The sequence below is a fragment of the Gobius niger genome (assembly GCF_951799975.1).
Source record: "Gobius niger genome assembly, chromosome: 15".
NCBI lineage: Eukaryota > Metazoa > Chordata > Actinopteri > Gobiiformes > Gobiidae > Gobius > Gobius niger.
Genome location: NC_136866.1, coordinates 28,404,721 through 28,421,278, shown reverse-complemented (window position 1 = coordinate 28,421,278; position 16,558 = coordinate 28,404,721). Strand labels below are relative to the sequence as shown.

General features: G+C 43.6%; 1 protein-coding gene across 1 annotated transcript in view; it reads left to right on the top strand.

Moving 5' to 3' along the window:
• galnt14 (UDP-N-acetyl-alpha-D-galactosamine:polypeptide N-acetylgalactosaminyltransferase 14 (GalNAc-T14)) overlaps positions 1 to 16,558 on the top strand; it is a 258,436-nt gene that overhangs the window by 29,731 nt on the left and 212,147 nt on the right. Inside the window, exon 2 of the mRNA XM_079572745.1 lies at positions 4,417 to 4,586. Within this exon, the coding sequence (XP_079428871.1) occupies positions 4,417 to 4,586 (170 nt within the window). The remainder of the gene's footprint in view (positions 1 to 4,416; positions 4,587 to 16,558) is intronic.

Below are 16,558 nucleotides of genomic sequence, written 5' to 3'. Positions count from 1 at the left end.
TTGAAAAAATAAAAAATATATAAAAAGGTGACACAACACAGCAACAACGCGAGGCAAAAGATCAGTTTTATAGTTTTTAATAGTCCTACTAAATAACGGCCGGTATCAGATATTCAAAATACACAAAGTTGAGCAGAATAAGACCGACTCCGACTCATGTAACTGCATTTATTTGTTCTGCACAATCACAGTGGCAAATTCCATCCACAACTTTGACTAAAATTGCTTCTGCTTCATGATCAATAACAAAAGGTTTTCACAAAAAGAACCAAAAGGAGCAAAAGGAGCTGTTTCTGTCTGCTGTTATTGTGGCGCTGACAGACGCTGGATTTAAAAGCTTTTTGGCGTCTCGTGTGGCGTTGCTCGGTCATTAACCCGTCAGCCGAAGGGACGCCTGCTGGACATAATCGCCGCGTGAAGGCGAACTCGTGACAGCGCCGCGGACGAGAAAAACGGCAGTGTTTTCTGCCAAATTGTTCTTTTGAGACTTTTATTTGGCTAAGCTCTGCGACAGACGGGAGGAGTGCGGGAGCGTCGTCTCTTAAAGCCACACTCGCTCATTACAGAGGCGCTGCGGGTCAGGGGTCAGGGGTCAGGGGTCAGGGGTCAGATTCTGGAGGGTTTTCTAACTGAATTGCTTTAATGTCAGAGGAAAAAACAAACAAACTCCGCCTTTAGGATGTTTTTATGTCGCTTTGAGCCGGAGATTCATCCAGGAAGTGCTTTTACTCTTTATTCATTCAGAAATACGGACATGTTTGGTATCCACGTGTAGCAGGAAAGGCTGTGGCCGAGATGACGCTGTAATCCAAATATGGGCATTTCCTTTGTGGGAGACAGCAGCGGCTAAAGACGGGAGGAACATACACATGTGCAGACAAAGAGACTAAACTTTAGGGCCTTCCTTCTTCCTTTTCTTCTTTCTTTCCTTTCATCTTTCATACCTTCTTCCATTTTTTCCTTCTTCCCTTCCTTCTTTCATCTTTTCTTTCTTTCTTTCTTTCTTTCTTTCTTTCTTTCTTTCTTTCTTTCTTTCTTTCTTTCTTTCTTTCTTTCTTTCTTTCTTTCTTTCTTTCCCTTCTTTTTCCTTTCTTTTCCTTCTTTGTGGGAGACAGCAGCGGCTAAAGATGGGAGAAATATCCACAGGGTACATGTGCAGACAAGGGGACTAAACCTTCCTTCTTTCCTTCTTTCTTTCATCTTTTCCTTCCTCTTTTCTTTCTTTCCTTCCCTCTTACCTTCTTTCTTTCTTTTCTTCCTTCTTTCTTTCCATCTTTTCCTGACGCTGTAATCCAAATATGGTCATTTCCTGTGTGGGAGACAGCAGCGGCTAAAGACGGGAGGAACATTCACAGGGACTAAACTTTAGGGCTTTTTCCACACTTTACAGACTCCACTCAATACATTTGGAAGCTTTTTTCAGAATATTTTTTTTCCATATCTAATTCTTACTAGAGGGCGGGTCTAAATAATCGATTCAATATGTTTACTTCAATTGACAATATCTTCAGTACTAAATGAGACAGAAGAGTTCAATTCTTAACCATTTTTCATGATATTTGTAGCACCACAGTGTATTCTATGTTATAGTTATGGACACAGGCTGTGGCTCATTTAAAAGGTGAGACTCTAAGCTCTCTGTAGGTGAAAACAGTTTAATTCTACGTGCCTCAGTTCCTGAGAAATCCTAAGCTAAACAGAGGATCGTCTGGATCAAAATCTCAGATTTTTTTTTTCTAGAAACTGAGATAATTAGTGTTTTCTAAGACCACGCCCCCTCAGACTAAAAAAAAAAGAAACGCAATAATATTTATAAAATGTCCAGATGTGACTTTTCACAAGTTTTTGATCTTCACAGAGCTACCAAAATCACAGATAAGGTGTATGAGAGAGTCTAGTTTCGCAATTTAAAGCAGTACTAAGTAACGTGTTTACCTTAATAAATCCTTCCCGTCGTCCCTGTGGGGGTAAAACAAGTGTTTATGGGATGATTGGAGGGTCTTTCATCTCCCCCTGGTGTCTCTGACCAGAAAACCATGTTTGCAACTTGACTGCCACAGGTCCGGAGAAAGCAATACACACTAGTGAAATCACAAGAAGAAGCTAACAGGCCAAGGGCAAAGCTAACTTCGGGCTAACGTCACTTTAAACAGTATTTACAGCCAAGTTTGAGTGAAAAAAAATATTTCTATTGTATAATTGGATGCACAGTAACCCTCTCTCCCTTCGCCTTTCCTGTTAGCGTAGTATTTACTCTCCAAGACAATTAATACGTTAAAAAATCGTAACTTGCTACGACACCTGCAGTTGCGCTTATGGCCTCTAGGGGGAAGAGTTACTTAGTACTGCTTTAAAAACCTGCAAAAATGAGTTTTTCCTTTTTTGGCGCTCATATAGATGCAATATTCATATTTTTACTAATTTACCGAGTTACAGTTAGTTTTTAGGCAAGGCAAGTTTATTTCACACTCAAGGCAACTCAATGTGCCGACTATTTGCAGCATTAGTTCTTCTGAGAAATCTCTGTATCCAAGTAAAAATGGTACGTAGTTGAGTTGAAAATCACTCATATTGAATCATGAATCAATTCCCAGCCCAAATTCTGATCTGATTTAATGAGTTTTGAACCGCAAACAAATAAGGTTAATTCATTTTTTTTTTTTTTTTACAGATTTTCTTATTCAAAAACTTAACAGAACTTTAACAACACTTTATAATAACTACACCTCATTTAGCCTTAATGAATGCTAAGCTAACACTTCACCCTGAACACTTCATTATTTAAAGCAGTACTAAGTAACTCGTGCCCCTAGAGGCCATAAGCGCCACTGCAGGTGTCGTAGCATGTTGCGTTTCTTACTCAATGATTCCCCGTGAGAGTAAATTCTACGCTGACAGAAAAGACAAAGGGACAGAGGGATATTGTTCATCCAGTTACACAATGGAGATCATTTATTTCACTCAAACTTGGCTGTAAATCCTGTTTAAGTGGCGCTAGCCCGCAGTTAGCTTTGCCCGTTAGCCTGTTAGCTTCTTCCATTAGTGTGTATTGGGGCCGCTCACAGTAAAAGGTGTTTCATTGTCGTTCTGGGTGAAATGTTGCTGATCGTGGGTTTGAATCGAGGCTCCGTCCGTGGTATGTCCTGCTCTTTCCTCCCCTCGTGTCTCCGGGAGGGGGGGGGTATACGCTCGCTCTCCCCTCAGCCCCCCCCCCGGCCCCTGACTGTGCTAATTGTCCCGGCCCGTCAGGACAGGCTGGTGCATCAGCAGGTCTCGGCTGAATAACGAGCTCCGGGCTGAGTGATGAACACGAGTGTAAGTGCAGCCGGTGCAGACGCTCAGACGGTCTGTGTGTGTGTTTGTGTCAGCGTTAGGAGGAACCTACTCTGCATGTTTTAGGCAGCGCTTCCCAAACTTTGGACCTTCATCACTTATCGGGCCTGAGTCACCACAGCTCAGTCACATGTCAGTGTGTTAAAGAGCCGCCTCAGTAAACGGCCTAAATGAAGGCAGTTTGTAGTTTCATTTAGTTGAATCTTAAAGCCGTACTAAGTAACTCTTGCCCCTAGAGGCCATAAGCGCAACTGCAGGTGTTGTAGTAAGTTACGGGGGGTATTATGCAAAATGGACTTTTTCAAGCTTTCCATCATGTTATTCTGTCATTCCCTCATTAAAAACATGCCTGAAGTGTTGCCTTGGCACATTCACGTATTTCTGAGTAAAATGTAAAAACTCTGATGGCGGCCATTTTAGGGATAGGTTTGTCTGAGTCCTCCTAGGAACGCCCCCACCTCCTGGAGACGCCTCCGAGCTTTCGTCACCAGCCGAGTAACCAACCACTGCTCCTCAGCAGAACCCCCTCCCCACTGATGCCACAGACAGCGTGTGGAGGGGGCGTGTCTAAAGGGTCAGAGGTTCTTAAAGAGACAGAGGCCTATTTCAAGACATTCACTACAGCCATTTTGAGAGAGACATTTTATACAAGGCAGTTATTCTAATTTACTGCATTTACAGACCAACAGAAGGTTTGGTCATCATTGTGGTGTGATATAGACTGGTGCTATGTGACTGAAAAAAGCAGAATACCCCCTCTTTAACAAACGTATATGAACTACATGAAGTAACTATGATGTCACTTCACCTGTGTTTTCCACCCTGGGTAAGGACGGTCAGATTGGGCAAATGCTGCTGAAGCTCTAGCTTTCTAACTGCATAGAGATCTAACAGTCGACCCCATGAAAGGTTAAGGATCAGGACATAGGAGGTGTTATTTGAGGGTCTTTGGGTCACACTTGTCCATCTGAACCGTCCCCTAGTGCAGAAAAGAATCATAAATCCCCACAGGCACAGAGCCAGAGCGAGGTCGGCTGCTCTTCCCGTTCATCTCCGGTTTAACTCCGTCCTTGGTCTGTGCAGATTTCGGACGCGGAGTGGGACGACCTGCTGGAGGGCTTCGACGAGCGCTCGTATCTAAGCGCTCGCCGCTGGAAACCGGGAGACGACCCCTACACCCTGTACGCCTTCAACCAGCGCGAGAGCGAGCGCATCCCGAGCAACCGGGCGCTCAGGGACACACGCCACTACAGGTAAGGAGACCGGAGCGCCCCCTGCAGGCCGGAGCGCGACACACACGGGCAGGAAACGCTGTGATGACGCTGAGTTTGGGGGTTTTCTGGGATTTGTGGCTTTCTCTGACTCGCCTCGTACTGAAACAGCTATGATCGCATCTTCTCAGGCGCAAACTGTGGATTGTAAATCTCTGAAACGCGGCTTGTTCTTTGAAATCTGTTGCATATTTAATGAGAAACATGTGGAAGAGAAGCTGCAGTTGTGGATGAAAGATGATGCCTTGAGTTGACGTAACTTTGTCGTTGTTCCTTCACTGGTGCCAGAACCAGAACTGTTTTCAGCCTGACATTAAAAACTGTAATATTTGGGCATTAAGAAGCATTAAATGTCACTTGTCGCTTCGTGTAGAAACTCTGTCTGAGCACTGGACTAATGTGGTCTGGTCAGGACTGGGATGGAACGGCAAAGTTGAATTTTCCAGCAGAAATCTGGTTTAAAAGTGAGATGTTCTGCCAGAGGTTGATCTCAGTTCATCTCCTGTTGTGGACTTGATTTAGAGCCGTATTTTATAAAAACTACTAGAAAACATTTTTTATTTCTTTGTGAAATAAAACCGCACTTATTATATCATTTATAAAACATCTTCAAAGCCTCCTCATGACCGTGATTACAATGAATATGTTTGTATATGTTTGTATATGTAATGGACCGGAGCGGTTTCCCAAAGGGGGGTCCACACCACTTCAGCCATGGGGTCTGGAGCACTTTGCAAACTGGACTGGGTTTGGGGGGAAATATATGCATATTATGCATATATTCTTTCTCTTCACAAGGTTCGATCATGACTGGTTCACAGAAAATATAGGCATTTTTTCCATCTCTACTCACAGCCTTGGCCTGATTTTGATTGATTTGATATCGTTCAATTAAATTGTGGATTATTCCTCATATTTATGTCAGTATCTCCTGCTCAAGTTTTCAAGTTTGATTTGCACAGTTTCCCCAAACATTCTTATTGCCCTCATACATCCCTCTTTTATTTTAGAATTCACTGTCCAACTAAAAAGAATAGGTTCACTCGTTTTGGGCATTGTTGTGGTTTCTTTTTTCTCAGTAATTGTTCCTCTGGTGCTTGAAAACTGTTCAAACATTTGAGCCTCTGCTCCTCCTCATGGCCACATGTCGCAGATACAAAGGTGTTTTGATGCAGGACTAAAGCTCAGTGATATAAAGCTGTGGTTGTTGTCACATGCATATAAATGACCTTGGCCCTTCCCATAACGACCCAGACCACTTTACCCTAAAGAAACTTGAAACACAAACTTGCGGGGGCCGCCCCTCCCTAAATGAACCGGTCTCAAGTGAACCGAACTGGTCTGGTCCTGTCGAAATCCCCCTTTGGACTCTTATAAATATGCTCATATTGTTTTCCTACAGTCTCCAGCAGGTTAGATTTGAGCAAAGTCTGCACGGAGACTTGAAAATGTCTCCGCAGAGTCTCCAAGCTTATGTGCTCATAGTTGTCCTCAACCTGTGGGACGTTTCTGGGACGTCCCTGATCTGTCTCCGAGACCTGACAGGCCTCAGAGACTCCGGGCTAATTGAACTGGTTTGTTTGCTGGAGACTTGCCTTGTCTAAAGGGGACGTCTGGGAGACGTCTCCGTGACCAGCGTCCTCTTGTCTCCAACAAGTCTCCAGGACCCTTTGTTTGTCCAATGAGTCCGAGGGCCGATCTCCAGACTTAAAGAGCCTCTTATACTCATTTTACCAAGATGTGATGCTGCCTCAGGAAATGATGAGAATAAGTAACCATGATTCTTTTCATATAAATCTGAAGACATATGTACCTTACCTTAACCTCTTAACTCCCGCCTGAACCGAGAGGATCTTTTTCCTCACGCCATCAGATTTTTTTCCCATAATTTTTTTGTTGGGTATTCAACTCACTTTTGTCATTTTTTTTGTCACATTTTTTGTCACATTTTTGTCATTTTTTGGGTCAATTTTTTGTCATTTTTTGTCACATTTTTCATCACATTTTTGTAATTTTTTCGTCAAATTTGTATCACATTTTTGGATTTTTTTTGTCAAATCTTTGTCATTTTTTCGTCAATTTCTTGTGACATTTTTGCCAATGTTTTAACACTTTTTTGTCACATTTCCATCATTGTTTTCGTCTCAGCTCTGTCTCTATTTTCACAGCTTTTTTCCAGAAGCTTTTGGATTGGGGTAAAGCCAAACTGGAGAAAATGTGCTCGGTTCAGGTGGGAGTTAAGGGGTTAATTATTGAACTGAATGTGTAACTCTGTATTGACGTGTGTTGTATAAATGACGGAGGAAAAGGAAACTCCTCCTTCACACTTGTTTCCTCTCAGTTATTGGCAAAACCTGAACGTCGTGTGGAGTAAATGACAGTTTAATACAGACACGTTGTTGTCTGTGAAGGATTTCTCTAATTGTGAATCAGAACAATCTTCCTGCTACACGGAGAGTGAGTCCCCGATCAGAGGCTCGCCCCCCCCCCCCTCCCCGTGAGTCCCGCGGGGGCCGGGCTCAGGGGCGGTTCGTGTGCGAGATAATGACGGAGCCGTGGAGCGCTCGGGAAACGACGTGCCAATTATCGCGGCATCTCCACCTCAGCGCCGCGTAATCCCACTCCCGCTCACCTGCTCCGAGTCAACGCGGATCAACCCGGCAGCTTTTGTGTCTGCGCCCACTCAGCGTCCTCAGAGAAACACACCGATCTGTCTGAACACGCTGACGGAAACCTGCACTTACGCACCGGCACCTTTAAAGGGATAGTTCAGGATGTTTGACACAGGGCCTCATTTCCTAGTTATCCAGAGTGTTGCTGATTTCTGGAGATATTTATTTTTGTAATTCATGCAGTTCTTATATTTGAAGAGTTTCGTGGCGCTAGGCTAGTCCAAGGCTAGTGCATTTCTATGGTATCAGCTAGCCTGCATTAACCCCTTAACTCCCACCTGAACCGAGCACATTTTCTCCAGTTTGGCTTTACCCCAGTCCAAAAGCTTCTGGAAAAAAGCTGTGAAAATAGCAACAAAACTGAGACGAAAACAATGATATAAATGTGACAAAAAAGTGATGAAAAATTGATGAAAAAGTGGCAAAAATGTCACAAAAATGTCACTAGAAATTGACAAAAAATGGATGAAAAAATGACAAAAATGTGACAAAAATTTGATTTAAAAAATGACAAAAATTGAAAAAAAAAAAAAAGGAAAAAGAAATGACAAAAAAGTGAGGAAAAAATGACAAAAAATGAAAAAAAGTTACAAAAATGAGTTGAATACCCAACAAAAAAATGATGGAAAAAAAACTGATAACGTGACGAAAAAGATCCTCTCGGTTCAGCTGGGAGTTAAGAGGTTAAAAACAGTGTGACCCGCTCAATGGCCGCTGGCTGCCCTGCTTTTTGACCACAAACGTGGGGGCCGCCATTGCTCCGCCGTTGCTGTAGTACCTCCATATCGCCGCTAGGCCCCCATTGAAAAGCATTGGACTTTAGACACGTTAAAAACTACTTTAAAGCCTGGTTTCAATTGTTTCAACACTAGACTAGGCTAGATCTTCCTCCTGAGATAACGCTGGGTTAATAACACTATATGAAACCAGGCTGGTTTTCGTAATATGATTTTTTGAAATCTCGTATTTAATGAGGCTCGGACTGTTAGCATTGGAGCAGCGCGAGCTACACGTCACGCAAGGGCCGAGTCTACGGTGAAAATCCCGCCCGTATGTCCTTTTTAGGAACATGCTTCGTCAGAGCTGGGGAGGGGGAGCCTGTAAATCCTCCATGAATTGCCCCACGGCCGTGGTCATTCTGGTAAACGGGGAGGAGTGAGCATAAGACGTCCATTATTTTCTACAGTCTATGGACCCGCTCCACAGAGCACCTGAGGCAAATCACTTATAACACCAGACTAACCATATAAATGTCTGTGTCCATAGAGTCATTTTAACCATTTTGCATTTGAAAGAACTTATATTTGAGCAGCATCCGCTTCGTGGTTGTATAAGCTACACAGCAGCGGAGTGATCTGCTGGAAAATAGTCCCTCAAAATGCGATCAATCATGTGATGAAGGTCAGTTATATTCCAAACATACAAGAACTGCATGAATTACATAAAAAATATCTCCAGAAATCAGCAACACTCTGGAGAACAAGGAAATGAGGCCCTATGTCAAACATCCTGAAATATCCCTTTAAGTGCGGCTTTTAAAGGAACAGGCCGTTTTCTTACCTGAGCTTAGACAAGTTGATGTGTACCTGTCTGGTGTTTACAATTTTCATCATTAAAAAATATCTCATAAATGTACAGACAAACTTTTACCTTTGCTGTTCCTTTAAAGCCGCACCGCGTAGAATTTTACCCAATAAATAAAACTGAAATAAAAGCATTTATTTTATGAGAGATATTTTCATCATTGAAAAATACCTCTTAAATGTGCAAACAAACATTTATGAGGCTCACCCCTCCTGAGATATGACTGTAAACTTAACCGGGAGCGGGTTCGTCTCCAGCTCGTCTCCATGGAGATGTGACGAAAGGAAGTAGAATTTGAGATTTAAACAGGTTAGGCTCTCATCCAAGTCCATTCTTTTATTACACACTGCAGTAACAGCATTTTCTGTGTTGAGCTGGTCATTAGGAGCAGGTTTTGTTTTGCCGGCAACAGTGTAGTCCAAAATGTTACGCAGTGTACCTGACACTTGTTAAAAATGTTGCTTATTTCTAGATTACTTTTTACAATGTGACGGCGTTCTAGCAAACCTGTGGCCCCGTGACGTCGGAAATGTGAGCGCAGAAATGCCTGTAACTGGAAAATAAACTTTAAAGAGGGGGTATGATGCTTTTTTCAGTCCCATAGCACCAGTCTATATCACACTACAATGATGACCAAACCTTCTGTTGGTCTGTAAATGCAGTAAATTAGAATAACTGCCTTGTATAAAATGTCTCTCTCAAAATGGCTGTAGTGAATGTCTTGAAATAGGCCTCTGTCTCTTTAAAGGATGTGTATCTGCTATTTTAGCCATTCCAAAGTTAAGTATAGGCATGTATATGATATATTGTACCTCTACCATTATGGAGCACTCATTTTTGTGATAAATATAAGTGTTTTCTGGAGGTTTTTTTCAAACCCGGAAGACAAAACGCTTCGATTCAGTTAACTCCGCCCCCTCTCTCCGCACATACTTTACCATAATATAAATAAACAACAATAAGTGAAATTGCTTCACGATGCAGTTATACAGAGTTGACATCTGCAACACAGCTTGATAAATGGCTAACACACATGCTAATATGCTAACACACAAGCTAACACACGTTTGGATTGACTCACCGCTCTGGTCCATCGCTGTTTACATTATGGGATTCGCGTTGGTTATAAAAGTTAATCCACTTTGATTCTGGCGAAGGTTCACCAAACATCCATCAGTGACAGTCACAGAAAAACAATATTTTGGTGAAAGTCGCTGAACCCTGGAGAAAAAAAACACTTCTGATGAAGAGTGGCCTCTGCTTGAAAAAGGTTGAATAAAGTCCTCGTAGCCAAACGCGCTTCTTTTTCTCCGTGACATGATCGTTAGTTAAGAATAAAGAACAGGTGTGTCCAGTTATAACGAGCTCCATCTTCACAGCTGCAGCGCAAACATGTCTGATCTGTTCAGACGCTCAGGAGATGTGTTTGTTTTGGCCTCAACTGACCTGGAAGCACCTCGGCATGTTTTTAATGAGGGAGTGACATAATAACATGATATAAGCTTGAAAATGTCCATTTTGCGTAATACCCCCCTTTAAAAATGTGAAGGACGTGTGTTTGTGTCTCAGTAAGTCCAGGCTGTAGCTCCAGCGTTTGTAAAGAGAAAGGACGGAGCGCCTGAATGAGCCGCAGAGCTCCAGCGTCGCCGTCGCAGGATCGTGATCGGTGTCATCGCTCAGAGTCGGGGCCGCGGCGGCGCTCGGCGAGATTATGTGTTAACTCAGTCTCTCTCGCCGGCGTTCGGCGGGGAATGATGGATCAGAGGAGGAGGAGAAACTGCAGAGGTGCGGAGAAAAAGACACACTCCCGACGGTTTAAGGAGAGAGAAGCTGGAGATTACCCACCGTGTGAGACGAATCCCCGTGTTTTTATACTGGAGACAAACCTTTTCTGTAGCGTCGATGCTTCTGTTTGTAAAGCCTGGATGAGGCGGCGGACTTGTTTATTTAAGTTCATCTATAGCAGGAGTCGGCAACGTCAGGCCCTCCAGCACCGAACCCCCAAGAGGATTTTGAGAAATATTATTTTGCAAATCAGAGGTCAAATACCTGTTAAAGTACGAGAAATAGTAGAGAGAGCAAGAAATGGGCAGACAACGTAAACATCTGTGGTGCCGTGACGAAAGTTCCAAGTGGGCATCCAGAACCAACCCACCATGGGAAAGGCCTGCCATTCAACAGTATCTACAAAACACCCCCTCCTCCTGACAGACTGGTGAACTCCTTGGGTTAATAAACCAGGAGTTCAAGTGGGAGGTGTGCTGTCAAAAGTTAATTGTTTTTATCATGTTTAGTTATAGTTTAGTTGGGCAGCAGAGGGCGCTCTAGCAAGTGAACCGTGATTCCCCGGACTTGATTAGCACCACTTGGACAGGTGTGTGGCATTGTTGCCTCACAATCAAAGGTCAATACAAGCGAGAGTATGGAGACATTGTTGGTATGTAATCTATAGTACACTATAGTGATCATTGTTCATATGCTATAGCTAAAATTGTGCTCTGGTATAATCTGTTTAAAAAGGCATTCATAGCCTAAATACTTATTTATTGTATTTTCTTTTCTAAGGTTTTCAACCTGCTGCTGCTGCTGTTGTTGCTGCTGTAAACTAAATGCTGCTCTCAGAAGCAAAACAACAAAGTAGCAAAAATAAAAGATGTAATGAAGCTGAGTTGAGCCTCTGTCCTCCATCTACTTTTGGCTTTTTCAAATTTAGCCCACATTGACTTTTAGAAAACTTGACAGTGTGGGTATCATAATGTGTGATTCTCCACTGACCAAAATTGGGCCGCGGAGCCATGTTCAGTGGGTGGCGAGTCTATTGGGAACCTTTTGTTCAATATTTTCCATCTGAAGCGGCATGGAAACACTACCGGAGTCTGTTAAAATGAATGTTATTGGGTTGTTTCGATTTCAGATTTTCATTTTTTCGGCTGCTTGTTAGGGTTTGGGTTGAAAAGGGACAGTGCACATCAATCAACACATACATACATACATTCATGAGCCACTTTTTGGCTTCTTTTTAAATGAATTGAATGAGGGACTCAAATCAATTCAGGCGGCGTGTTCCACTGTCGGGAGGCTTTATAAGAAAAGAAGTTCTCCCCAAATGCAGTTTTTCTGAGGGAGGGGGAGTTATATTTTAGGCGCTTGTTTGTATAATGATTTCATGGGATTAATTGTTGTGGCCTGTGTGTTGGACCAACTTATGATACAGTGTGATATGTGAGAGGACCATTGACTCTAATGAACCGGAAGTTTGATAAACAGAATTTGATTTTATTGCTAGTATTTTAGGAAATGTAGGAAAGTCAGTGTGGATGAACTGCCTGGAGTTAGGGATGTCTCCCCTGGAGCCCGGACACTGGTGGTGGGACAGGAGACCCGTGAAGATGCAGCAGGGGAAGCCGTGGACGGAAGAGGAGGACATGCGGCGGAGGTGGGTCGAGCACAGCTGGGAAGCGAATGAACCATGATGGCTTAAAAGCATGACCGTGTTTTGAATCTCCGCAGCTGCTTTGATGATCCGAGCGTCAGGGAATGATCTTTCTGCTTCCTGGACTCGTCCGTGTCGAAACTGTTCCTGTTTGTTCTTGGCATTATGAGCTCCTTAATGTGGCTCTGATGGAGTTTGTGGAGGGAAAAGGTCACGGTTTTCCACTCTTTAACAGTGATGCATCACCTGAACAAAGGAAGTTTACTTCTCTGGTTCTGACAGTCTCCACCTGTTCTCAGCCTCTTCCCTTTTCCCTCTGCCTGCTGCTCAGAACCGCGACGCTGCTTCAGACTCATGGGAAATGTGCTTTATTTACATTCATTTGTGAGGCCGCTTATAATATAATAAGAAATCATCTCACATTTGTCACCTGGGCCGCGTGTCTAATAACGTACTTGAGGCAGTTATAGCTACAGCTCGTCTCTGTCTGACCAGGGACACGGAGACAGTGGGGGAAGTAAGGACATCACATTTCTGCTTAAATTGGTACTAAATGTGGCCTGATCTTCATCTGAATCACAGGACGATTAAACCGTGTCTGCTTAAACTAATGCCACCCAAACATTTACATTTGATCATATTTTATTGGCCACAACATGCACGTTGTGAATGTCTCAGGTTTTTCAGCAAAATATCTTGATAAACTTGTGAATACATTTTTCTATTGATGACGGCCCTGAGGAAACTAAGCAGCCCCACACCCTGATGCTCCTGCTCTATGGCGTCCGATAACTATCTTTAAGTTGAGGCGCAAATACAACATCAACGCGCGCATTACACTAGCCTGGCATCCAGACTAATCTCCGATGTTTATTAATTAATAAACAGGAGACTAGTCTGGCGACCCTGTCGTAGAAAAGCTACTGTTTGAGGCGGGACTAATGTCATGGACAACTGAAGCGCAGCAGCCAATGAGAACATAGCGGATGTGACGACAGAAACAGCGACAAGAAAGTTGTATCATTGGGACATTAACAATGGCGCTCCTGCCACACGGAGTTCAGTAAATGACTTCTGTCGTTTATGTCAGAAAAACTTAAGAATACAAGCAAACCGGAGCATTACGTGAAGTGGTCGCTTGTGTTGAAAAACTACAAAACAAAGGCGCAACAACGTGACGCCCGTTCAGGGAGCTGCTCTGATTGGTCGGTCGGCTCCATATCGCTGCGTCACTTCCTTTGAAAGCGCGCAATGGAGCGTTGCCAGACCCTCTTCTGTAAAGAAGCGGAGTCTGGTTGGCGAGACTAGCACAACACAGGGATCGAGGGCGCGTGCACTAAAGTTGAGCTCAAAAACTGTAGCAGAGGCTGATGTGTCTTCATACGCCCGGCGTGTGCATTTCAGCCACTGCGCCCTCGCTCTTCCAAAGATCGACTGATCGACTGGTCAGCCTGATTCTGATGACTTAACGTGCTGAATGAAGAAAAAAACCGAGCGGTGAAAATTTTGGAAGAGAGAGGGCACAGTGGGCTGAAAACAGCTGCTGAAATGGACAAAAAATTGACAAAAAATTATGAAAAAATGACAGAAAGTGACAAAAAATGACGAAAAATGTACAAAAAATGATGAAAAAGGACAAAATGGACAAAAATGGACAAAATGGACAAAAATGGACAAAAAAATTATGAAAAGATGGTGAAGTGACAAAAATGTGATAAAAATTTGACAAAAAATTTGACAACAAAAGGACAAATGTGACAAAAATGACAAAAAATGTACTATTTGACGAAAAATTGACAAAAAATGATGAAAAATTGACAAAAACTGAGGAAAAGATGATGAAAAAGTGGCAAAAATTTGACAAAAAAAGGATAAATGTGACAAAAAGTGACAAAAAATTTACTATTTCACAAAAATTTTACAAAAAAGTAAAAAAAAAAAAGAGTTGAAAACCCCCCAAAAAATGATTGAAAAAAAATCTGATGACGTGAGGAAAAAGATCCATTTAGATGAGTTTTGTAGATCTTAGCTTGTAAATGAGGCGTTACACTGGCCTACAGGATTTGGGTAAAGCTGAACTGGAGAAAATGCTCTCGGTTCAGGCGGGAGTTAAGAGGTTAAGCCTTATTTGATGTTTTGCCTTCACCCCACACTGGCCAACAGGAAGTCAGACCAAATCAATCCAAAAAGGATCTTGTAAATCACGAGAGTATATTATTTCCCCGCGGTTCCTGAAGGCCTCTCTCTCTGTGCTCTGTGATAAATCTCCGCTCCGCCTCGTGTTCATTTGTTATTCCTCTCCATTTGCGTCACATTCTCACACTTTGGAACATCATGGCTCCCGCTCTCTCTCTCATGATAAATATCTGCGTATGACAAATGCGTGCCTCCTCTCCCCAGACGCTTCCCCCCGTCTCCGCGGCCTCGCTCCGTCGCACCGCAGCACGCCGCCTTATGTCGGCGCCGCGGCCCGCCTCGTTCCCAAAGACAAAAGGAAACCGGAGGAATGTCGGAGCCCGAGCGCTACGAGCGGCGGACGTCACGGAGACGAGTGACACGGACCTCGAGGAGCAGGAGGCGAGTGACTAATCGCTGCTCGAGTGTGAGAGGCTCAGAGGAAACCTTCGGAAAGTGAAGGGATGGAGAGAACACGGTGGTTACACGAACGAGGCCTGGGCGGATCAATAAGAACAGGGCCTGATGTTACAGATGAGACTTTCTCCTGACCTTTCTCCACAAAGTCTGGTTTTATTCCTGAGTCCTGTTCACCTCCAGGACCCGGAGGCGTGCGGGTCAGATCACCCACTCACCCTGGCCAAACCCACAAGCTTTTTCATAGATATTTCATATAGTCTGGGAGTAAGCGTGATCTCAACGATTTCCGGTGGGCGTGATTGACAGACGGCATCAACCAATCAGAGCAACGCTAGATACGTCGCAGTAACAAGCGGAAGGAAGACTTTCCAAAAACGTCCTTATTTACGAGGCTTCCAACGCTGTTTCTTGCTCCGGTTTTAGGGATTTAATATTTTCCAGATGATTTAAAACAGATGAAGGAGCAGAAGAAAACGGTGTATCGGTCGCCGCGCCGCCATCTTTAATGTTTTGGAAGAGTCTGTGGGGGTGACAGGTGACGGCTTCCATCTCCAGCCGCCCAGATGGTTTTTCTTTTGAACAAAAAGGAGGAGGAAAGTACTGTTCACCCCCCTCCCCTCAGGCAGGAGGCTGCGGTCCACACAGACCCACACAGCCCCACACCTCCCGCCACATGAACAGTTTTTCCCCTTTTCCCTCCGCCATCAGACTCATGAACAATAACTTCGAGATCTGACGGGATCAGGCAGAGCGAAGACAGTATGGACTAGTTGGAGACTTCCCGCTGGTCACAGAGTTGTCTCTGAGACGTCTCCAGGTAGAGGTCACTGCGGTCTCAAGCACCTGTGGCAACGTTTCGAACACTCTTTGTCAACCTGTGACGTTTCTGTGATGTCCCTGTAAAGTCTCCGCTGAAATCAACCCAGTTTGTTTTCACCGAGACTACCTGGAGACCGTGACCAGTAGGAACTCGAGTCTCCAGCTGGTCTCCAGGCCGGTGAGAAAGGCCCTGTAATGATACTTGGTTCAATATAACGAAACCTTAAAGGGATATTTCAGGATTTTTGACATAGGGCCTCATTTCCTAGTTATCCAGAGTGTTGCTGATTTCTGGAGATATATTTTTTTGTAATTCATGCAGTTCTTATGTTTGAAGAGTTTCGTGGCGCTAGGCTAATGCAAGGCTAGTGCATTTCTATGGTATCAGCTAGCCTGTGTTAAAAACAGTGTGACCCGCTCCACAGAGCACCTGAGGCAAATCACTTTTAATGCAGGCTAGCTGATACCATAGACATGCACTAGCCTTGCACTAGCCTAGCACCACGAAACTCTTCAAATATAAGAATTGCTTGAATTACAAAAAAAAATATCTCCAGAAATCAGCAACACTCTGGATAACTAGGAAATGAGGCCCTATGTCAAAAATCCAGAAACATCCCTTTAATGTTGGGCCGTCCCTTTTTTCTTTATCCTTTGGGACTTCTCTGATTAAGCAAAAGCTACACAAAGAAATCCCTCCAAATGTCATATATATATATATATGTCTCAAAGTCTGTGTGTGCCTGAGCTCGCAGTGAACTGAGGTAGACTCGAACTAAAAAAGTTTTTAAAGGAAAATCCATCTAATACTTCCTGGAAAAAGCATTCGTCGTTCATAAAAGCTGCAGGAC